Source organism: Manacus candei, unplaced genomic scaffold (assembly GCF_025592945.1).
Source record: "Manacus candei isolate 608988 ecotype Guabito, Panama unplaced genomic scaffold, ASM2559294v1 h1tg000069l, whole genome shotgun sequence".
NCBI lineage: Eukaryota > Metazoa > Chordata > Aves > Passeriformes > Pipridae > Manacus > Manacus candei.
The window spans coordinates 4,222,507-4,248,095 of NW_026138117.1; the positions used below are offsets into that span (position 1 = coordinate 4,222,507).

Sequence of the window (25,589 nt, forward strand, 5' to 3'; positions counted from 1 at the left end):
AAATTGCACCTAAGAGGTGGCTGTGGGTTTTTTTTTAATTTAGATACCTGTATACAGATTTAGAGGCCAAACAGATGGGTTTGGTAATCCCAGAGAGAGAAAGAAGGATGAAAAACTTTAAAAGTGCAACTATCAAATATTCATGCCAGTGGCATTCTGTATCTTCAGTGAAGTTCTTGCTCTATATATGGAATAAAACCTATGCTTAAGCACATGAATCCACCAGCTATCAGTTTTGAAAGAGTTCATTATAATGTGAGGGAAAAAAAACTCTAGGCTGTTAAATATACAGCAAAATATATTAAGAAAATAGGGAAAGAAGACATATTTCTGTATGTTCCTTGGCCTTTAAAAAATGACAGATCACTTTTGTTTTAAAAACAATCTTATTGTTCAAACATCTGAAGAAAAAACAGTACATTACCTTCAATCATATTTTCAAGTTCTAAGGTGATTTTATTAACTCCTTTTTATTGCACAGTTTAAATACTCTAATTGGCACACAGCACACTTGAAGTCACTAGATATCCATTAGACTTTAATGGGTTTGAAATGGTCCACAGTATTATGGGGCTGGCAGACCTACTGCAGTCACATTTACAATGATGCAAGGTAAGTGGGGCATAAAAACACAATAGTTAATGCCACTGCAAAAAAAAAAAAAGCTTCCTCAGTTCCTTTGGCGGTTTTCCACAGGCAAGGACCAGTCTCCACAAGTACTGATAACCAAAATAAGGTCTACAGGAGAGCGTAAGTAGGACGAGAGGAGAGGAGCAGGTCTGTAGAGCAACACAGCTGCTGCCCAGTGTGTGTGCTGGGGCTTCCTTCCACTCCATGAGCTGCGTATCCACCATAACGGCTTCCTATATGAGACACTTACCCAACACATACAGGAACTGCCCTCCCTGCAGGAAGTGTGAGCCTTTGCACACACCAACCGCAGAGGTAATCCACCTTCCCTGCACTCCGAGACACCACCACATCATGTGGGGAAAAAAGAGGAAAGTGATGCACTCTCCACAAGAAGGCCTAGTCTCCTTCTTCCATATCCCCCCAAAATCACAGATAGAGAGCACTTATGTGACTGATACGATTATATATTTATGCCCAATGTTGCAAACCTTGTTTGGCAAGGTAGTTCTTTTCCATAAAAACTGTCACTGCAATGTCCCACATAGGGACCCAAATTCTGATGAAAATAAGAAGTTTATGACTGTGAGAAGCATGAAAGGAAGACAGAGATAGTCTGATATAACTATTCAAGGAAAAAGTGAGGACTGGGTAGCTTTGGTTCTGTAAATGAGAAAGCCCTTCCCACTGACACACTGTAGCTGTGTAAATGAAAACAAAATCTGAGTTCCATATGATAATTTTAAATTTATCTTTAAATTTAATTCATCTCCATGTGAGAGGTTTAAAATAACCCAGGTTTTACGATACTTAGGAAATATTAATAAAAGCCTACAGAAATCTGGAGATCTGTCTGCTACTAAATAAATAATTCCCCTGACTCTACTCCCAGGGAAGTGCAAAGGCCAAGTGAAGATTCATCCTCTCTTTCCTTCTTCCCCTACCCAGTTTTTCAGGACAATTCAATGTGCAGGAATAATCATGTTCTTCACCAGATTCCTTTACTGAGTCAAAATAACCGATTCCACACTTTTAATCACAGAATCCTCCTTTTATCCTCTAATTATGAACCAGTGTCTGCTGAATAAAGCAGCATTGCTTGTAAATATTTTCAGGCACAAAGCAAGAAGCAAAGCCAGCTGAGCAATTTGGTAAGAAGGGAGGGGAAAACCTCCTGAATCTTCCATATTCCTGAGTTCCAAGTGATGAGACCATTTTTATTTGGGTGGTTTTACACAATAAATTTTAAACAGTAGTTGTTTAAGTACATCTAAAGGTTAAACCTTCAAGCAGCTAATCTGTATGTAAGAACAAGTAACTGTCAAATACTTAACCTTTTACAGATTAAAACTGTCTGCCTAACAGATGCGAAATTATCATTGTTGTAATTGTCGCAAGTAGATATCTGAGCATTTTCCAGAGATAAGATCTTTTTTTTTTGAGCAGTAATTTTATGCCTCAGGTCACTTGCGTGTTCATGGCTGTGATAAAACCACTGCTTTCCATAAGAAGTTATACGCCAGGACTTTATAACTGCTGTAGTGGTTTTCAGCACCAAAGTTATTGGTTGTAACGGGCAGTTTTAAATTACTATAAAATGAACTTGTAGGGTGACTGGAAATATTTTATTGTTCAGTTGCTGGAAGTGGTTGTATAAGTGAATTTTCACAATAGCATGGTAAGGGCATAGGAGAAGAAAATGCTTCAATTTCTGATAAGCTGTAAATATTACTACAAAATATTGCTCTTTGACAATATTTGATAGAAATACATGCAGTAACTAGAATATGCCTAGAATGACATTACATTATGTTGATCAGTTATAAGTATTACAGATATAAGAGAAAAATGTTTCTAGTATGATAATGGAAATGGAATTTTTTCCCATATGCTACTTATTACAGCAGAGAAAACCTGCTTGACACCATTCAGCTATCCTGTGCAGACACATATGTTCATACTTGGGTATAGGTTTAGGCCCATGTCCTGCAACTAGACCAAGCATTTTCATCTTCAGTCACAGCAAAAGGTAATCATTAGACTCTTCAGCAACCAAGTCAGCCTGTAAACCCAGGATGTTACATTTACACATGCAGGGTTTGTGGATATAGACTTTGGCTTGGTTCTCATCATGCTGCTGAATATGTGTTGGGAAAGGTGGCCTGCCTCAGACTGAGGTCCAAGCTCCACCTTCCTTTTCCCTTCAACTTTTTGTAGTTTTTTATCATTTTAGCTGTAAATACGAGGTATCAGGATTCTTCTGGTGCAAGATGCTGCACCAGGTCCAGCACAGGCACAGCAACTGCCCTTCACGGACTCCTCCAGCTGCCACTCCCCTCACCTCTTCTGAAAGACTCATTTACTCCAGCAGGAAATCTCTTGCAAGCATGTGTTTGGGGCTCTACACCAGATATTCAATCTTACTTTTTTCCCGTCTATCAATTAAATACAGTTTTGAAACAAGAAATACATATCTCTTTTTTTCAATTTCTTGTTAACCCATGTTTGTTTCACAGATTGATATATACTGCATGGTCAGCAGGGCTTCCTTTGGAAGCAAAGTTTCAGACTGTGGTGTCTCCTTGCCATCTACTCTCTCTTCATGGCTGTTACTTTGAACCTGCTAATCGGTTTCAACCAAATCTGACAGAAGTTTCAAAAAAGTCCTACTGAAAATGAGCAGCTGTTTACGCAGTGCTAATAACTTGGTCCTTATCCGTGCCAGCTGATGGCAGTCAGCTGTCCATCAGCACACAAGCCCTGTTGAGTTCAAGCACAGCTCTGAAACTATCCCAGATCTGGGTCACCGAAGAGGAGCATGAGGGAAGATGCCATCTCTGTTAAACAGTTTATGCAGTGGGGCTCCTGGGTTACAAGTATGGTGTAGTTTTGGCAATTCCACTGTTCAGGGAAGCTGCTTTTTTTTCCTATCTAGATGAATAATAATAATAATAATAACTGAGTTCTAGCAACTGTCAGTCAGACCCTACAAGTATTCAAAGCTCAATCATTAAAGACAGAAAAATGAGGTTTTGAAGAGCAACAAAAACACCACCAATGAGCATTCATCCTCTTGCAAAGTACTCCACAAATGATCCCCAGCACCCCGACTCGTCTAAAAGGGTGATGCAAAAGGTGCATCACCACCACCTGTATGAGAGGTCATTTCCAGGACAGAGTGAGGCAATATGCACTGCCCTGCACTCTGCATCGATGCAGTTTCCCTACAGGTTTATTTGTGAGCTGAACTTGAGCAGAGAATGCCAGCTGTGCCATATTGTAAAGTGGATGTGTCATGTGGATTTATCCATACTTTGTCCATTAAGTCACCCTTGGGAATGAGCACTAGTTAGAACTCTCTGATAGATGCAAAGGGTTTTTATACAGAGGAAAGGAAAAAAAAAGGAATACAGTGATTCCAAGAAACTGGAGGAAAAAAGAGAGGTATTATTAGCACATTGAAAGGCATCTGAAATACAAATTATTTTAAAGCACATCACTTTATATATCCTGTTAATTACATGGTTAATATTATGGAATCTGACAACTCCCCACAGACACCAGGACTATTGATGAGTTCCATTTTATGTTAGAAATTTCTCTCTTCTTGTGCAGAATTACCTCTTTAACCTCTTTCAGTCCAATAAATTCACATTAAAATGTGACCAGGAGTGACAACCTTGGGAGAGGACTAACCTCTCCCTCCATCATATCATTTTAGCCTCAATCTCAAATTGGTACAGCACTCCCATAGCTATTAGCTCAGCTCTTCTCCTGCCTCCTGAGTAGATGAAGCAGTATGTCTAATTAATTTACAATCCTTAAGCACAAAGGTAGCTATCAGCAAAACTACATTAAAATCAAACTACCAATAAGGTAATTGTAAAGTCATAATTTTCTGGGATGTTTTTACTAAATACCATCTTAGCTTTGAGGCTGACTGTTTTCCAAAGTCTAGCCTTACAGCTACATGAAACTCAAATACTTCCTGCATTACAGTATACCTTGCTCTGTACAAAAAAAAACCCAAACCAAACCAAACCAAAACAGATGCTCTTTAATACAGTGAAATGCAATTTAAAGCCAAGTCAATAAGATACTAACCTCTTATCCTCAAATGAGGACTACGCTATACATCATGGGTTAGAAGTTAAAAATGAAGAGAACAGTTCTTGCCACGCATAATTCAAAGACTGTTGTCAAAAGCTTTCTGTTCATAAAAATGCTATTGGTTTTATTCAGCTGGTAAAAGCTGTACAGTATTCTAAGCAGCTCAGACAGATAGCTTTTTTAGCTATTCAGTTCAGAGCCAAATTTTCCTGAACAGCATAAGGACTTGATTTTGCTAATGTATACATGTTGCAGTGTACCCGGTTCCAGAAATAACCCACGTCCCTGAATGCAGGCTGGGGTCTAGGTAGGACACATGCTAACAGGCAGATTCCCTATTTTTCTTCGCACTCAGAGAGACGAGACACAACCAGCAAAAAAAGATTGCTGCACTAAGAAGCCCTCTGACAGCACAAAGCTCTGCTGCTGCCCAGCTCCCTACCTACTTCTCACTGATGAGAAAATACTGAATATTGTGGGTGGGAGGCAAGGGGCCCACTGCAGCACAGCATCAATGGGCAAGATTCTCCACTGAGTTCCTGTCATCCTCATGAAATTCTTGTGTTTGCTGGAAACAAATAGCTGAGGGACATGAGGGGCAACTAACCTTCTGCAGGCAGCCATCCTCTCTTCCCCCTCTTGAGCCCGAGCAGAACAGAGATGAGGTGTGAAATCTGAAGTCCCCTTCACTCCCCCATTTTCTCTGGTTGTCAGACGAGTGATGCTTGACAGTAAACTGAAGGGTGTGGGGAGCCTTTTTTATTTTCTCATTCCCCTGAATAAACCCCTTTCTGTAACCATGCCATTCCTGCATGGTCAGGGGTAGCAGGAGAGGAGCTGAGCTCAATTGCTCTGAGGAGTTGTCAGCATCTCCCTTAAGGAGGGCAGGTTGCCAGCCTCTCAGAGCCAGTTATGAGGTGGCCAGGCCTCATTTCCCACTGTCACATTCCTGTACACCGTATCCCCCTTTCCCCTATGGCTGCACCTCACCAGCACAACCTAGTCCTAGACTTGGTCCTAGTTCTTCATGGTCAATGTAGCTCATGTAAAAGACAGAGAGAGGAAGTAGCATGCTGGATCAGACAGAGACTTCACTGGGACAGCCTAGAAGTGGTTGCAAAGGCACAGATGAAGCCTTAGGTGTGAAATCCTGTACTGTTTGCTTGGTGTTGTTTGGTGTGAGTGGCCCTAAGGAATGAGCATCTGCAGGAGGAACAGATAGAAATGTTCCTGCTGACAGGAACAGAACAGGATGCTTATTTGTCCCATCTTCCTTCTGGAAAGAAATTATCTGCTAATGCCAAAATCTGTGCACCATGCTTGTGCCTGCACCAGGTTGAGGAGTATCAGAGAAGTTGCCAATTACGGATATAGGCTATCTTCAAAATTTGGATAGAAGCTGTTAATTTTGACTGCTCTACCCTACAGTGGTACTTCTCACTCTTAGAATAAATGCCCAGTATTACATTAGCTGTATTTTAAATCTGTACAAGCAAATTCAGTTAAATAACTGCGCATATGTGTGTAATTTTCCACATATCAATGCCAGCACCCTGCAGACTCTACAGCAGGCTACTCAGTTTACATACTCTAGTATTTTACTTGGTCACATATAGGCAAGCCCATAGTTACTGATATTCTTTCAGAAATCTGACCTGCTGTCTATTGGGAATTATTATAGGTCTCACCAGAAAATGCTGGATAGCGGATAGCTCCTGCATGAGAGCATGAGGACACGCATGCCTTTACCCTTATGTACTGCACATGCCTGTTCTCCAGGCACATACCTGGCAGGTGCAATCCAGACCTTCATTTGTCACTCAGACACCAGTAATGGGCTCTCCAGAAATACTCTAAATAGATTAGATTAGATGAGAGTTATCTTCAGTCTTTTTAGACCATCTTGGCATTAACAAAAAAAACTGGGTATATTTTCCAGGCAAACATGCTTTCACTGAAAAACTAAGAGATAGGACAAATGTTCCTGTCTCCTCTGAAATAACATTTACCAGCCCTTGCTAGAGAGAAGCAGCTGGCTTCAGTTAATCTGGTGGGGTAACAATAAACTTAATAAATGCAATGACATTAAGATCTAAACCTTCTTCTAAAAGACTTGGGTACAGGGATGAGCTGCACAGCTGGGTGCAGAGTTAGGTACCCAGCTCCCAAAGAGAATGTCACCGTGCCGCACGGGGTGCCAAAGCTTCCCATAGGGAAACTGAGGAGAAGCTGGCACCAAAACAGACAGCTTCTCAACATCCAGAGGCTACATTGGGAGCTAAACCCTACACTGGTCAAAGGAAAATGTCAGAGAGAACTTACTGTTTTTGCTGTGATTAGACTTCACTGTGAAAGCAGGACTCACAGCATGAGTGGCCTCTTGGGTTTTTAGGTCAGGCAAGAGGGGCACACCTCTCTTTGAGAAGAAAACCAAAGGACGCAGCCAAGCACACTGTTTTGCCAACATTCCAACGGTTAAAACACCAGTATAAAAAATGGGAAGCCCAGATCCAAGTATCTCCCCAGCATGGGGTTCGCATCCACAGATTCAGTCTGAAGGAACATGCTCGACTTTAGGTCAAAGGCTACTTCTGTAGCCTCCTTCACCACCCTCCCTGAAGCTTGACCCACCCAGTATGGATCTGGGAATGGAGAGATCATGGGACCAAGACTAAAGCGGTCGAAACATTCAGCTGGAAAAGGGGAGTCCTGACTTCCCTGGGTAGTATCATCCCAAAGCTATCCAATGTGTGACATGCAAGCAGCACAGACAGTGTGTGGCCATAGCATATCTTGGACTTTTCCAGACTCTTATGTATTAGGCTAGTAAGTCTGCTAATCCCCAAATTGCTTCTAGACACATGTAGTAGCAAAGCTGGATCTAAGTCTAAATGTGTTTCTGCCAGAAAACATCATCATCTTGGGTGCCTGTTTGGGTCATGTGGGGTTTCTCGATCATGTGGTTTGCTATGTTAATTTTCCCTACATATGCACATAAACCACTATGTTGAACCTTCCGTAAAGAGGTAAAACTGAAGTAAGGATCTGCTTTGGTGGCACACCACTAGCTAAATTAATCTCCTGGCATAAACTTACACTGCTTGGTTCAATGAACAAAATCAAAATCCAGTCTCCAAATAACAGAGGAATTTCTGGCTGATGTGTCAGTTGTTAAGCATATTAAATGACACATATAATGAAAGTGATTTTTAGTGGTTTGGAGAGACAGGCCATAGTATGCTAGCACTGCATTCAGCTTCCCACCTAGGTATGTCTCCAGCCTGCTAACAAGCATACTTTGTGGATTTCTTGATGTACTTTGATCTTCCAGAACTGCTTGCTTTTTCTTTTTACTGAAGACCTAAGATTCTTCTGTGCTCCCTTGGTTTGTACTCCCCACAAGCAATGTCTCTTGCTTAAACTGACTGCATTTCCCAGTAATCACACACCTTAAATTACAGACTTCAGGTTAAGATGCATCACTCTATGAAGTACTGTACAATGTGCAATCTACTGACTTTGTATCCTCTTTAGGAAACACAGTCTCACAAATAAGCCTGGCTCACCTCTCTCCTTTTGTGGCCCATGCCCACAAAAAAGGGGTGGCTTACATCCTCTGGGAAACTTTGGGCATAGGTACACAGCCCAGGCAGGCAGAGATCCCCAAGTTAACAGAAACCAGAGCAGGACTTTCACATATAGCACCATGCAGCCCTATAGGCTCTGGTTTAGAAGCAGCATAGCTGTACTCACATGACGCTGAGCCCAAAATAGTTACTCTTTCCATCTGAAAAAACACAACTATGGACAAAGCTGATCAACTCAGATGTTTTTCTCTGTGAACACAGCTGAACTGCTTACAGACCCACTGACACAATGTTCAGAGCAACTGGTGCCAAGTATCACAGACCATTACTTGAGGTAAATACAAACCCACTGATAAAAATAATAATATAATTTGTTTTTATCATTACCCACTGTATTTTTGTAATGCCTTTCAATGCATCCAGTCCATATGAACTGTATGATGTCTTGTCAGTAAAATTATGCAAATTAATTTTGACACCCTTTCTCTGCTCTGCTCTTCTGTGTCCTTGTAATGTTTTTTTTATAACAGAGATTTTCTTCAGAGAAAATAGCTCTCCAAGTTCCTTTTGTTATGTCTCTACCTGCAATGCCACTGAACATGTCATATCCAGGCTCTACTTCATCCTCTGCTTAAAAAGTCCACAGTTATTTTCAAAGATCCTCTTTTTATCATTATGAGAAGGTCAGTTTCTGTTCACTTGAGTAAAAATATAACTGATACTACTTTTTGAGTGTTAAAACTATGTATCACACACTAAGAAAAGCATGACGTGTACTCTTTTCCTATCAGGAAAAGACTGATACTACAGGTACCAAAACCTTGACCTGAACACATCCCATATTTGGTTGCATTACTTTTGCTTGATTGCTGAAACCTAAATCTTTGCTATATCATATTCATGAATGTGTCACGCCTTACTATGTCATTGTGCCAGAGACTCATTAAAGATCTACTCACAACTTCCTTCCTAATTTATATTTCTTCTATGAGTTGCTTTGATTTGAGAAACCTCTTTTGCAAAAGGAAAGATGCCCATTGTTTGGACTCTAAAAGGAAATGTAGGTGTTTAATTGGTGGATGTGGTTTTCATTATACTTTCTCTCTCCACCACAAACCCTTTTCATAAATTGTGACAAGTCTTTTGGCAGCCTGCTGTATCAGACTGTAGGTAGCTGACTTGATAAGCATGTCGCCCAGATGAAGAAAAACATGAATTCCCTCCAACTTTCTCAGAATTGCTAATTAGCTTAAAGGCAGTGTCCTTAATTGGCACAGAAAACCACTGTAAGAAAGTCCTAAGGAGACACAAGACTGTAACTCAATAGTATCTAGTATCATTTGACGTTCTTTCTGGTTTATTTAAGTCAAGCTAGCATCTTTGCTCTGAATATAGTCCTTATTTAAACACAAGTGCAGTTGATTTACAGTCCAGTAAAGTCCCCTGCTTCATTTCTGTGCAGCCCATATCATGATGGCAAAGGCGGTTCAAGAGAAAGTAAAGGAGGAGATATTTCGTTTTTACAAAATCAGTCACCTACTCTTACAGCACTGAGGTCCTTTCCCCCTCAAATGAATACAGAGGTGGCGATAAAGAAGCACCACTCCGGTCTCTGTTGTGATTCTCTTCCTCCATTTCTCAATGAGGTTTGTTCCTGCTTCCACTTGGACCAAAATAAAATCAAACCCTTGTGTACATGCTTGGCGTTTCCAATAACCAAGTGGCAAGGAAGCATTTATAATACACAAGTTGCATATGGCTACCTTGTTTTACCTTACTAATGTAAAACTTAGTTGACATTGTTTATTAAGGGCAAACCACACCTGACCAATCTGGTAGCCTTCTATGAGGGAGTTACAGCAATGGTCGACATGGAAAGACCGAGAGATGTCATCTATCTAGACTTCTGTAAAGCCTTTGATATGGTCCCACATAACATCCTTATCTCCAAATTGGAGAGACATGGATTTCATGGATGGACTATTCAGTGGATAAGGAATTGGTTGGATGTACATAGCCAGAGACTTATGGTCAACGGCTCCATGTGCAGGTGGAGGTAGGTGGAGGTGGGTGAGTGGTGTCCCTCAGGGCTCGGCCTTGGGACCCATGCTCTTCAGTATCTTCATCAAAGACACTGTCAAGTAAGATCGAGTGCGCTGTCAGCAAATTTGCACATGACACAAGCTGAGCAGTGCAGCTGACACAACAGAAAGACGGGATGCCATGAAGAGGGGCCTGGAAAAGCTTGAGAAGTGGGCCCAAGAGAACCTCATGAAGTTCAATAAGTCCAAATGCAAGGTGCTGCATCTGGGTCAGGGCAATCCCAGATATGAGTACAGACTAGGAGAAGAAGTCATTGAGAGCAGCCCTGCGGGCAAGGACTTGGGGGTTCTGCTGGATGAAAAGTCAGACATGAGTCAATAGTGTGTGCCCTCAGCCCAGAAGGCCCAAACACATCCCACGCTGCATCAAAAGAGGAGTGGCCAGCAGGTCAAGGGAAGTGATACTCTGCCTCTACTCTGCCCTCATGAGACCCCACCTGGAGCACTGCATCCACTCTGGAATTCTCAACACACAAAAGATGTGGACCTCTTAGAGAGGGCCCAGAGGAAGGCCATGAAGATAATCAGAGGGATGGAGCACCTCTCCTATGAAAACAGGCTGAGAGAGCTGGGGTTGTTGGAGAAGAGAAGGCTCCAGGGAGACCTCACTGAGGCCTTCCAGTACCTTCAAGGAGCTTATAAAAAGGAGGGAGAAGGACTTTTCATATGGGCAGACAGTGACAGAACAAGGGGCAATGGTTTTAAACTGAAAGAAGGTAGGTTTGGATTAGATGTTATGAAGAAATTCTTTAATCAAAGGGTTGTGAAGCACTGGAACAGGATGCCCAGAGAAGCTGTGGATGCCCCATCCCTACAAGTGTTCAAGGCCACATTGGATGGGGCCCTGAGCAACCTGACCTAGTGAATAATATCCCTGCCCTGGTAGGTGTGTTGGAACAAAATGATCTTTACGGTCAATTCCAATCCAAACCTTTCTATGATTCTATAATTCTATGATTTTCCAGCACGGAAAGATATTTGGTGCCAAGTCAGTGGGCCTACAGGGCAGGGAGTAACCCCTGGCCCATTTTAGTACCTCTGCTGTAGCCTGGAGTTCACTATTTCTGACCATCCTCAGAGGCGGCAGAACAAAATGCAATCGCACCATGGGACTACCAGGCTCCAATCTCTCCCTGCTTGAGATATTCTGACCTCCACAGCCCTCAGGAAGGTTCTCACACATTGACAGCTCTTAAGCTAAAGCTCTCCTTCAAAATCAAATGTTTTGATGGACACTTGACAGGGTACTCAGTATGCTGATGCCCTGAAGTGGTAAGAGCATTCACCTGACACACACAAAATCTTCATGTAACGAAACTGGAGAACAGATTTGAACTTGTGAGGAAATAGAGGTATAATTTGCAAAAAATGCCTAAGTTAACAGAAAGAGCACCTTTATGGGTGTTGGGTTGTTTATACTTTCAGGGTAGTATCACTGCTTGAATGAGTACAGGCACACTAAAAAATGATGCTTAAGCTTTAGTACCCTATGTGTCCCGCTCCCCCTGGATATGCCCTAGAAATGCTGATATGAAAAGAGAATGTCAGCAGTTTTGCCAGGACTCCCAGGCAAGCCAGTCACGGTGGAAGCCTGACATCCAGAAGACCTGGAAAACTGCCAGTTTGTGCACAGCATGTCCATCCTGTATGCCGGCATTCAGGTGCATCAGAATTATTATGCATGTGCAGATCACCTGATTTATTGCCAGGGTTTATTACCAGGTGCAGCAAGGCCAGCAGCATATTCAGAAAATGCTGGATTTACTGCACATACACAGGACATCTGTGAGCGCACACAATCACCTTTTCTCCTGAGACTTCCTTGGAGGAAATATGGGAACCATATTCAAACTTCTGGATTCACTTTGGTTCTGTACTTGTCTGCAGACAGAGACAGACTTCTGGGATAAAGTAAATGCAGCTACTTTAGCATACTCTTAGCATGTATTGTTAGAAAACTTGTTTATACTTTCCAATCCTCCAGAGACAACTGTGAGCGGATGAGGGCGAACTAGCAGCATTTCAACAGAGCCAGCCTGCTTCTCTACCAACCAGCAGATACATTAGTGCCTAATGTTATGATGACTTCAGCTTTAATAGATGACTTTTCTGCCGCCAACCAAAGTACAGTATAAGCAAAACTGTAATTTTATTAGCTGTTTTTGCATGTGAATGTGCATTGAGCAAAGGAAAATACCTGAGTTACGTATTTGTTAAAAAAATCAGAATTCCATTTTCTTTAAGACTTTCAATAAGAGGTACATTTCCAAGTAATTTCTGAAAGTGGGAATTAGGTATATTTGACTGGCATTCAGGTGTGGGCTCCAAGACTCACTCTGATCCAAAGCAGCAGAACTGGAGTAGTATTCCATAGTAGTACTGTAATAGGTATATTTAATTAGTTCCCGTTGGTGCCACATGTAGTCTGATGAGGTGCTGAGAGCCTTAAAGAATACCAAATAGTTATCAGCATGTGTTACTGAGACTTACCTTACCTATCTACTGAATTCTTTGGCTAAGGGTATTTTTCTGCTGCTATACATGCTTCCGTTTGCACAACTGGATTTCACAGATGAGAGCCAGCTCCAGCTGAGGTGCCGCAGCAAGCAGCATATCCCAGGCAGGGTGCTTTGACAATGAGGCCCTTTTCTTCACAGTTCTTCACTGGTTCCCACTTTCCTCAGCATGAAGGACATTTGTGGCCTATCCTCATCATTATGAAACATCAGTACCAGAAATTATTACAAAAAGGCTGACGCCAGTCTTCTCTTGACCCATTAAGGCAATTCACTCTCCAAGTTTCCAGCTAACCCCTTCAGGGTATGCCTGTGCTGTCACTCATACTTGGGAGGAGTCCTCATAAACACGCTCAAAATCACTTCATTGATCCTTCTGAGGTTCTTAAAAAGAAAGTTCTTGGCTTTCCCATTATGCTTACACTCATGCACTTGGAAGCAGTGTCAGGCTCGTGGCTTGCTGTAACCACTGTCTATTTGGATTATTAAAATACTCCAGTCTTTTTTTGCTGACCAGTTTTGCCTTTATCCATAATTCTCCTTTGCCTGTCACTGTCTGCAAAGTTTTTGGTCCCGCGACTGGCTGTGTGTCCCAAGTCTCCACATCTCTTAGTACAGCAAATCTGGGTCCTTATGTAGATGCAAAGTGCAATGGTAATGCACCTGAATAACAACAGCAACAGGCAGTAGGGTAAAATAACACAGCTGCCACTCTATTACGGAGTCAGTGCAGAGCACTAGCCATTCCAACCCATCAATGAAATACAGTTATGATGGGAACATGAGGAGTTTCATTATTATTTCTATTGGGGTAAAGAGTTAGGATGTTGACTCTTCTGGGAAATCTTCATTGTAATTTATTTTCAAAGCATCAATGCTCCAGAATTAACTGCAACTTTCATTAATTGACTATTTTTCTTCCTCCTTTTAACCCATATAACAATTTATTACTTTTCTTTTTTTTCAGCTATATGTTACTTTGCTCTGTGTGTGTGTGTGTCCTAGAACTCATTTTTCTAGTTACTTTGACAAACCTGACATCTTGCAGCTGTTACACATCTTGTTTCAATTACATCTCTAGATAAAAAGAATTCTTAAAGCCTGAAGGCTGCAGATGGCTTCTCGGTGAGGGGTTAACTCCAGCTTCATAATAAAGCCTTTTGGGGGTCCCTTTTCTTGGGCTGTTCTCTTCAGTCTGCTTCTCTTATGCTCTTCTAATTTTGCTATCTCACTCACTATGTCCCACATTCCTCTCTTGTCACAGGCAAGGAACTGGAGCACAAGTGTCCATCCATCCCTACCTCCTTCCCACCCAAACGTGCCAGCAGGGATGGGGAGGGGAAGACAAAGAATCTGTCACTTAAACCTTATCTCCACATATCATGCAGGCTGCTTATGGCAGGGCACAGCTGAATGACCACAAATCAGTGGAGTGACAACTCGAACCAACACTAATCCCTAATAAATTCTGGACTGTCCCACATATTTGGGAACCTCCTGACAACTGGTGATGCTCTCAGCATCTGGCAAACCACTTGTGTCTAATTGGGTACCCTGAGATATTTACACTGTGCTTAATGGTTACAGAAGAGATTGATCACCCCATTCTTGATATCTATCCAAAAAGGGTATATAAAATCCTTTGATCTTGCTAAGACAGCAAAACATGTCGAACCATCAGTTATGTAAAGGTGGTTGTTATTAATTTGAATACTGCACAGAGAGGAAAGAAGTACCATATAATGAGATATATTAAGACTACAAAAGAATTAAGTGAAGCCGTTACGTTATGAATCATGATTTTATTGTTTAGCAGTCAGCTCTTGATGTAATTCAGATAATAATGAATGGGCTAATTCCTTCCACTTTTATTCAGGCAAAACTTCCATTGACTTCAAAGAGAAAGTTGTCCAAGTCAGGACTGGAGACTGCCACATCTATCCCATTATTTGCAAATGCTTTTTTGAATATAAAGTGTTCCTTTATAATGGGCTATTGCCAATAACACTAACATTTACATAATGTAAAACTCTTACATAAGAATCTTTCACGTTCAAAAAAGACTTTTTATTCTTATTGCAAACTGCCACATTAAAAGTTCTTCTGCTAACCCTAGTATTTATTAAAGTATAGGAACATATGGACTTTCTCAGTGCACCATTTCAACCATTTTTCCTTCTGCTCAATATTTTTATTTCATTTTACCAACACTTTTTATCAGGCAAATGCATTATTTATTGATTATTAGCAAAGAGATGATTTATTATTGCAAATATTTCTTTATATCACAGAATAGTGCCAAAAATGGGAAAGTGCGCTAAGCCTTGTTACATTTTAACAGATGCCAGGAGTATTTGAGGAAACAAATTAATAAATAGTCCTACATCACTGTTTCTCTCACTCTATAGTTCTGTTTATAAGTTAGTACCCTATAAATGTTTCAAATCGGTACTTTTAAGTAACTCCTAAAGCAATGACTCAAAACTTGAAAAATGGGCTTAAGCATAATACTTTCTATTTTAGTCAGGGCAGGACTCTTCAGGTTTCTGACAAAACCACAAATTTTTTCTCTGATTATAAAGTATGCACTTCCATCTGGAACTTATTTTGATATTGTGAATCTTAATGCCTCAGAAAAGCACACAGAACAATGGATGGGCACTATTTGATTGTTTTAAATTGAAATTAATTAATTATGAAACAGCTGCAATCATCTAAATTACTTATTTCCCCTTTCAGTGAAAATGAATTTACAGGCATTTGCAAAGCACACAAAAATAAAGAGAGAGACAAGAAAGTCTATAAGAAGGGAGGTCATGTAAAATAGTCTATGATCTGTATTTCAAGAAAGTAAATAATTAATAACTCCAAGGAAGCATATTAGGGATTGCTCATTCTATTATACTGACACACTGAGCAGCAAAATGCTTTAAATCTCAACAACAAATACAGTACAGAACTCTGTAGAGTTTACCTTTCCAGATAATCATTTTTTCAGCTGAAAACAGTGATCTTTTTCACATTACAACCAGATTGTGACTTGAAAGAAGCTTCTCAGTCATTTAGTCAAGACAGATGAGCAATGAGTGTTAGAAAAGCTACCAAGGCATCAAAAGATCTACAGTCAAGGCCATTAAAGAATAGCTAATCTGCTCTAGTTCTAATTCTCTCCTAATGGGTTTCCTTAAATGTGCTTTACATCAGCTGTAATTAGTTCAAGATACTCCTACTTATACCCTTCTAAGAACAACAATAAAAAAAAGTGTTGCATTTATACCACTTGGTATGTAATCATGCTCGTGCAGCCACACACCCAAGTTGGCAAGTTCTTATACAGTGCAAAGCCTTGAAGAGTGTCATAAGGAGGTAGTTTGCTTGGATCTACAAAAGCCAGTGCAGCTCTAGCAGCAAAAGCATTTAGCTGTGCTTTCCTTTGTTGGGGTTATCTCAATGCCATTTCACCTCAGATGTTGCAAAGTCATCTGTACTAAATAGCCAGGGATACATTAAGCCACATAATCATGGCTAGGCTTCACGAACAAAGATTTGGGAAGAGCTCTACCCACATGTGCTACAAGCACCCTGGTGGCTAAAAAGGCCAATACGAGATAGACAAGTCCAGTTGCAATTAAGCCACATATATTGGTAACATGTACATTTTTCCTATCAATGCTATGGGTTTGGAATAGATTTTCACAGCCAGTGGCAGTGACCAAAAAACAAACAAACAAACAAACCCCAAACCCTTGCCCCTTTTATGTTAGAGCATGAGTGGGTTTTGAAGGGATTCACTCCTTCTTAGGAAAAGGAAACATAAGAATTTGTGAGAAGGTTCCAGGGGGACATATTAGCACCTTCTAGTACCTAAAAGGGGGCAACAAGCAAGTTGGAGAGGGACTTCTTACAAGAGTATGGAGTGACAGGACAAGGGGTAGTGGCTTTAAACTGAAAGAGGATGGGTTTAGATTAGGTATTAGGAAGAAATTCTTTACTGTGAGAGTGGTGAGGCACTGGAACAGGTTGCCCTGAGAAGCTGTGGATGCCCCTTCCCTGCAAGGCCTGTTGGATGAGGCTTTGAGCAGCCTGGTCTAGTGGAAGGTGTCCCTGCCCATGGCAGAGGAACTAGAACTAGATGATCTTTAAGGTCCCTTCCAACCCAAACCATTCTATGATTCTACAATACAGGGTGAAAGGGGCAAAACTCCACAAGCTAGCTGCAAACTCGCTGGCAAAACCAGACATAGAAGGCAAAGAGGTTATACTGTTTCAGATCAGTTGGGATCGTAGTGGTTTTCTTGCAGGGAGCCTGCATAAATGGACTAGCACACAAACACCTTTTGTATTAAGAAATTCCTGACAGTCTTCAGGCCTAACTGCAAACAAAAAACATTGTGATACTGATTTACTCTTTAAACTGGTTACATTTTGTTAACCCAAGGTCATCATCCTGAGAAAATGTTATCCTCTCCTTACCAAACACAGATGAAGAAATGCACGCATAGCTTTTATTGTTACTTTGTCCTTTAAAACAGTTGATGACATGACAGGTCCCCTGCCTGCCTATGTCAGAAACAAAAAACGTAAAATAGTGTCTTCTTTTGGATGCATATCAATATAATTATCTTCTCCAGAGTATCTCTGTCAACAAACTGTTCATTTTTGCTGGACTGAGGTTCAACCACCTACTGCACTTGCTGTTGTAAGACAAAGGAGCACAAAAACATTAAAATTACATTATTCCCTCCTAAAATTGACAGACCTGAAAGACAAACCCTCCTGGTCAATCACAAACAGTCAATGATAGAAAGAATCAATTTAGTCTTGGTGCATCACTAGGAGGTAGACACGATTTAGCATCATCAGAAAAAAAGCTAACCGTCCCCCAAAGGAGGTTTAAGGACATCTGCCAGCACCTGTACATCAGAACAGGCTCCCCAAAACCTTCACAGTGACCAAAACAAAGAAGGCAAGGACAGAAACAGGCAGATAGGTAGTTGGAGAGACCACTGCTGGGATGACTTTTGAATCTGAACCATGCAAATGCATACTTCACCAATGTTTTTTCCTCCTGATCCATCTCACTGTCATATTTGCATTTTTCTTACCGCCATAGGTCATCGTAATACCTGTCACCTAGACTGCATCATCATGGCAATGCATGAGCTAGGGAGGACATGAGTTTCTTCTTAACAGATTTCAACATGCAACAAGAAGCGATCACAGCTCAAAGCAATCAAAACATACTCAGCATAAGAAGATGCCACCTTTATCCTCTATTTGCCCACTCCTGCCATGTAGTCAAACCAGGCTAAGCCACAAACCACTCTTTCTTTGGTCTAAAACATGTGAAAACAACCACACAGAAAGACTGGGTTACATTAAGAAGTTGTGCAGTTTTGTCAGATATAACCCTCTTATTTTTAGTTTTAAGTACTTACAGTTGTGGATCATCTTTATTGAGAAACAAAACACAGTAACAAAAAGTTTCTTAGCAAAGATTTCTAGTCCCTTCTGCATAATTTTAAGTGTTTCCTGACTGCTGAGACCACCACTGCTGCATTGGAACTAATTTATTTTTTCAAAAATACACAAAGGATCTCCAAGGATAAGTTTAAATTGCATTCCTACTGTCATATTTCCCAAGGTACATCCATATCCAAGTCCTTGGTACATGCATGCAGGTTTAAATCTTCCTAAGAGGATAGAACACAGTCATCTTAAGTCACTAACACTACTTTTTGCTTGCTTAAGGTACTAGGAAAGTTGAGATATCAAGCTGTAAGAGAGGAACACAGGTTATGCATCTTTATTTTTGAAATTATACAGAAGATGTTTAGTACAGAATATTAATAATTGTCATCACGTTCATTTAACTGTCACTACAGTTCATTCGCTCTTTAAGTATAGATCTGTAGTTACCCACAAATTATTCAGAAACTATATAGATACCTGAGTATTCAACTACAAATGTCTATTTTTGCTCTCCTGGGGCCTTAGGCAGCACCAGCAAGTACAACCAATGTCTTAATACTGATTTTAAGAGATAGAAGACTAGTGAGTAGCCCTATTGGTAATGATGTGAACAGAGTGGATTTGGCTGGCATGGGGACCAGCGGGCTCCCTGGGAGCAGTCAGCAAGCAAATCCAGCTTGCAGCAGCAGCACTGAAACAGTAATTCCCACTCCCCAGCAGGGCAGGGTTTACGAAGAGCTAGTTCTGTTCAAAACCAAAAAAGCTTTCCCTTTTTCTACTTTCAGTTTTTCACAAAGAACTTGGGGGTTTTCCCTGGAATTAGCCTTAATGCTAACCACCCCATGAGTTTCCTAGAAAATAGCCTTTTGAAACATCTTTTCGTGACAAGGCCACTTCACAGTTACAACCTGATCAGTCCGTCAGATGTGACATCATCTCAGAGAGAATTTAACCTCCCTGATTTCCAGCTGTATGTGGTATCAGTTTTTCTTCATTTCTACAGATTTTAATTTATTACTCCTATTGTTAAAAATGTTATGACCAGACTGTAAAGTATCTCTCTTTTTATCCATGCTTTGTTGTTTCCTAGTCATAAATATGACGCAAATGGATTAATCTGTTATATAAGGTTAAAAACCTTGCAATTAAACAGTTGCTGTCTTCAATGAGAGTGTTGTGGAGTTGAGTATGATGTCATTACTAATATACAGATGACAAGATGTTCCCACAGCTAGTATTTTTTGGCTTAAAACTTCCACTAGTTTTAAGAAACCTGGTATTTTCCTCAAAATATTCACATAAAATGGGAAATGCTGTATGCATCTCATGCCCTCTTCTGAATCCTTCCCCAATAACCCAGTAAGGTTTTTGCCTCAACTTCTGATGAATGCATCCCCAGAGGAGCACAAATCTACAGGTCTGAGTGTCAAAATGAAAGCCCAAAGGACTGTTCATCTCTAACATCACACAATTGGGCATGGGTGCTCAAACAGTCCTCAGGGAAAGAGATGAAAACACATCCACTGTCCTATTGGCATATCAGAATTTTACTTATTAAACAAAAACGAAGCAGAAGTTTAGAAAACTAATTATTCTTTAAAAAAAAAAGGTAACTGAGTACTGTGAATCGGGGATGATGGGTCAGATTCCCATCTGATATACAGTGACAAAGCCTCTGGATTCAGTAGAGACTTAAAGCAAGAGAGGAGGACATGGTACATTACACACAGCAAATGGGCATTCACACATCACAGCAGATGTGTTTTTAAAATATTATTATTCAGCTGATGTTTATAAAGTATTATGACCATGAAAAGCTTGCTCCTCTTATTATTTATAATGTTTTAGCACATACAATATGTTCAGTGCTGTAAGAAAAAGAAACTTAAACGATAAAAGCAGTTCCTGACCCAAAAGGCTTCCAGCCTAAAAAACAGGCATCAGGAAGAGAGAACATGCTGTGAAAGCAGGAGAAGGGAACAATCTATAGTTATCATTTGTGTTATTGTTTGTTCACAACTTATAATCATCACAGAAAGAACAAATTTTTAGATAGGATCTCAATGAAGGGAAGGTGGTAACTGTGAGGTGAGACTGGGAGGAAGGCAAAAAGGGAAACACCATAGAGAGAAATAAGAAGGGGACAAAGATTATTTCAAGCATTATTGTTTGAAAGAGTCCAAGAGCTAAAGAGAAAGAAATAAGAGGCAAAGTCCAAGACACAGGCTGAAGTAGATGTGTAAAGGAGATGGGAGATAAAAGAAAACACTAACTTAATGCTTTTTTTTTTTTTGTGAGAGGGAGGTCTTATTGCTGAGTATTGTCTGTAAAAACGTTAAGCTGGTCCAGCCTGTCCCATACTGAGAGAATGGCTGGAGTGACTGTTTTCCCCCAAAGTAACAGTAAGGAGCTATCTGAAAATAAACATCTTGATCTTCTACTTTGACTGAAGAAGCATATGTGGAAGTAGTTTTCTAAAACTGTCTCTAGTAAACACTGTGCAACATACGGAAAAAAAAATCTTGCCTTACACAAAGTGTAGTGACTAAAAGCTAGACAACCTGGGATCAAGAAGTTACAAAAGGTTCATTTATAAGACTGCTGGATGTCTGACCAGTTTTTGTTAATAGCAACTTCCAAACAAAACTCTCATTGACTTCAAATGGAGCAGGAACAGACCCAAAGATAGCAAATGAACTAATAATTCAATATGTGGTCTGTAAAACACACTGGGCCATCTTATACTGTGGCATTTGATATTGATCTCAGCTTGGAAGCTATACAGCTACACATTTTTTACATGACTATCCAACCCCTACAAAACTGATGCTAACTCAAAACTCACAGAAGTATCAGATAAGTATCAAATAAACCAATTACATACTTGGCTTCTTTTACTTAAACAGACACGGTTTCATTTGTGGCTAACAAATATCTTACATTCAAGATTATTTTCTTGTTTGGTACAACACAGTAAGTGCTTTAATATATCTGCTAATTGCTTTTAATGAATGGGGAACAACTCCGCCTACATGTGTTATTTCATCAGCATGCGAGGAGGGCCTTTACTAACAGGTCTTCACCGGGGCTATCGCTGTGCCTGAGCACAGAGTTAAGGAACTGGCTGAATTTTGGTCTAGATCTGTTACATAAGGCAAATAACACAAATGCCTGTAATGCAGAACTAGTCCTGGCACTCATGTATAGTATGTCTTCTACTGCAAAAGAGGCATATAAAACATGTCTGAGATTTTCCATCTCTTTTTGTCCAGTGTAAACAAATGCAAAGCTGTAAGGCACTGGAGAATCCACATCCTTGAGTCTGGACAAGTAAAACTACCCATGCAGCGCACAAACAAATGCATGGAGAAAGAAAAACAGGAGATGGGGCTGTGGTTTGAAGTCATTAGTGCCCTGTGTTCAGGATAACTGTGTTAGTCAGGAGTAACAACACCTTGAATTAAGTTGGGCTGATCACCCCAAAGTGTTCCAGAAAAAGCTTGCCAATGGGCACAATTTTTGTTTATGCCACATATTGGCATGTTTTCTTAAAACTTCTATTTGAGTTTGTGCTCAGCTTTCACTATTCGAATTATGGTTGTTTTCTGGGAAGCAGAAGTGTTATTGGCATCAACACAACCTTGAAAAACTACTGTTTAGTAAAAAACAGATTATAATATTCTCTCATTGCAGTTTACTAGTTAAATGCTGTCTTATAGCCATTACGTGACATATTACATTTTCTATGTTATAGCAAAATAAAAGACATAGCATGTATTAATTAGAGAAAAAAATCATTAATAGTATAATAGTAACAATCAATGAGAATTGATTAGCATGCTGCTGTTCATTTGGAAACCCCTTCTGATTTTCCAAGAATATCTCAAATCAAAGAAAGCACTTTGGAACAGCACATTAATATTTAATTACCGTACTTTTCAGCAAAATGTTCACCAAGTACTGCAAAAAGTGGATTTTCAGTCATAAATTAAGTGCGCAAATTGCCATTATGGCTACATTCAAAAGAAAAGAGGACAACATTCATTCTTGCTGCAGAGAAAATTAAGTCTCTAAGTGTTGCTCTTTGCCATGAAGTACTTTCTATCTATGTAGTATATTTTATTTCCCTTATTGGCAACAACTGCACAACTTTGAAGGCATCCTCACAAGCCTTCAGAGCTTAACATTATCATAACAGCATTGTTTTCCTTAGTGTAGTACCGAATTCAAACCAGGTTTCTGGAGAACATCCATAACCTGCCCAGTGGTGAGCGGGCAGGACAGCAGGAGGGCAGCGTGCAACAGGCACCTCACCTGCAATGGGAGACTGACCGAGGGCCCCGAGGCACTGATGGCCTTCACAACAGACTTTGGAAGGCCTCACTAAGCAAAAGTAAGTTTTTATTTATTACTGCTTGTACAACTTTTCAAAACTGACTGTTTTGAACCATTTGCCAAAACAGCTGCTTCACAATGAACTTCCAGCCCATGATCTCAAATACTCCAAGCTAAAGCCACTCAGCATAACCTAGTGCCCCAAAAGGACTCAGACACAAAACAGCAAATACCTGCAAACCCCCTGCTCCCCCCTCACTAGGCACTGTTCTGGGCAATTGTGGGGTTCAACCCCTACAAAAGGGTGAAAGTTTAGCAATGAACGTAGGCCTGCCACTACATAATGGCTTTTCACGTACTTTCTGAAGCCCTTCTGATGAACTCAACTTCTAAAGTGCAAAAACTATAGAAGGAAAAACAATAAGAGCTATGAAACCACAAGATCACCTGTAAGTCAAATACAGGTATTTTTAAGCAGATAATTTAGCTTGAAAACAGTTCATGCCTTTTGGACCTGTACGGGAGCTTCATGGCAACCAAAGTCATTTGAATGTGGCTCCACAACAGTCAAAAAGCATGCTAAAAATGTTATGAGAAGGAGCATTTGCCAGCCTAAAGCCCTAATGTCCCAGAGTTACATCATTAGTTTTTCAAATTCATTATTAACTCAAATAGCCAGCTTGTGGAATAGCCTAATGGACAGCTCACTTTTTCTGGAAAAAGGAAATTTCCCCAAAGTTTGTCTTCATTCAAGAAGAAAAGAAAAAGCATTCAAATGTGTAAAAGTATTATTTCTCCCGTTCTCGTTTAGTAGAAAAAACCGTGTAATTTAATCATAAAACCATGCCTACAGACTGTAAACTTAAAATCAGGCCAGAGATAAATGTTATTGTTTGGATATAAACTGCATATTAGTATTTATAATTGAAACGAGGATATAATCTTGTGTCATCGGTAGAAATACTATAACTAAAAACTTGTATGGGGTAGTAACTAATTTTGTATTATATGTACTCTTTAAAGTTCCCACAGCAATATAAAAGTTTTATTAGGCTCGATATTATCAATGTATGCATTTATAAGCACCCATATTATGCAGCGCAAGCTGTTCTCGTCATCCTGAGGTCCTTTTGTAAGAAGCGGCTCAACTAACGGGACACGCTGGTCCGGCTTATTTCGCTACACCTGCCACCGGGGACGTAAGCCGGCGCTGTCGAACGCGCACCCTACTGACAGAACCTATAGATTATGTATCAAGGCTTAAAATAAAACGCACACCGGTAACATGTCAGGCAAAAGTAACCTCACCACCCCGCACTCCCGACTCGGCCGGCCGAGCGCGCACTGCGGGCGCTGCCCCGGCGGAGCGCACCCCTCCCGGCCGCGCCAGGCACACACCGCCTGCCCACGGCGCGGGGGGAGCGGCGGGGCCGCGCTGCATCCCACCTGCGTCCCACCGGGGGCTTCGCCGGCATCGCGTATCACCGCGGGCTCCCATCGCGGCATCGCCCCGGGGGTCCCGGCGCGGCCCGGGGGCTCCTCCCCGCACACCGGGTGGCTCCGGCGGTGAGCGGAGCGCGTCCGCCCCACCCCGCGGACCCCACACGGATCCGACGGGAGCCCGCCGCCCCAGGGCCAAGCCGGCGGCGTGGAGCGGCGGCCGCCCGGGGGCAGCGTGCTTCCCGCAGCAAACTCCAGGACTTGGCAGAGGCAGCAGCTTGGGGAGGTGGTGCGGGGGGGAGGGCAGCGCTTCCCACCTCCAGCCGCTAATGACATTTCTAGAAATTGTTTCCCCTCCTCCCTGGCAGCCCCGCACCCGCCGCTGGGACGGGGGTGAGCAGGGGGAGGTCAAGGGCATGCAATGGGGGGGGCGCAATAAAGACAGTCCGGGAGGGAGTTGCAGGGAGTAGGGGGCGAGGAGGGGATGGTTTTAAAGGGGTGTGCAGGAAGAATGGGTGATGAGCTACGGGAGTGCAAACCGGGGTACCAGAGGCGGGTGAGCACAAGGTACTATTGGGGGGGGGGGAGGCGGCAGAGGGGCCGGAGTGCAGGAGACCTCCGCCCTCAGCCAAACACCGCACTCACCTCCTGGATCCACTCTGGCAGCCAGGGGATCGGGGTACCCTTCCCTCTGCTCCTGCCGGGCCAGCAATGCTGGGAGAGCAAGTGGCAGGAGAGACACCTCCCGGGGTACTGCACCCTCTGCTAATGCACCCGCTGCCCCAGTTATTGCACCCTCGAGCCAGTGTACTCCCCTTATCACACACCCACTATTACCGCACCCCACATTTATTCCACCTCTCTAAGAAAGTGGACACCCATTCCAAATTATTGCACATCCCCCAGTTATCACAACCCTTTAGAAACCGCACATCTCCCGCAGCCCCTCTGTCCCCGCGCCTGGGGAAAGCAGGGGCACCACTCACCATAGAGAGTCCAGGTCCCACTCCTGAAGGAGAGCTAAGTCGAAGCTGTCCATGGTGAGCGATGTTAGCGCCGGCGCGCTGCAACCACACGGCGTCCGGGGCGCATCGTAACTGCACCGCGGGCAGGGCGAGGGCGCGGAGCACCCCCGGCGCTGCCGGCGGCCCCTCTCCGCACACGCGCGGGCAGGGACGGACCCCCACGGCCGCTTCCCCCTAAAAGGAAAGCAAACACGCTCCCCCCAAAAGCGAGCACACGGTGCCACAGCTCTTGTGCGAGCGGCGCGGCTGGGCTCGACTCGGCTGGGCTCGGCTCGGCCGCCGCCGCCGCGCTGCGCTCCCGCCCCGCTCCCCCGCGCCTCCTCCCTCCCACCCGCGCGCCGGGAGCGCGGCCGAGGCGGCGCCCGCCCCGCG

General features: G+C 42.1%; 1 protein-coding gene across 3 annotated transcripts in view; it reads right to left on the bottom strand.

Moving 5' to 3' along the window:
* AFF3 (ALF transcription elongation factor 3) overlaps nucleotides 1–25,347 on the bottom strand; it is a 333,159-nt gene extending 307,812 nt beyond the window's left edge. For all 3 annotated transcript variants that reach the window (XR_007907616.1, XM_051806789.1, XM_051806788.1), the window contains exon 1: nucleotides 25,179–25,347. Coding sequence is in view for 2 of the 3 variants with exons in the window: in XM_051806789.1 (XP_051662749.1) it covers nucleotides 25,179–25,231 (53 nt within the window). In the remaining variant the exon portion in view is untranslated. The remainder of the gene's footprint in view (nucleotides 1–25,178) is intronic.
* Nucleotides 25,348–25,589: the final 242 nt, after the last annotated feature.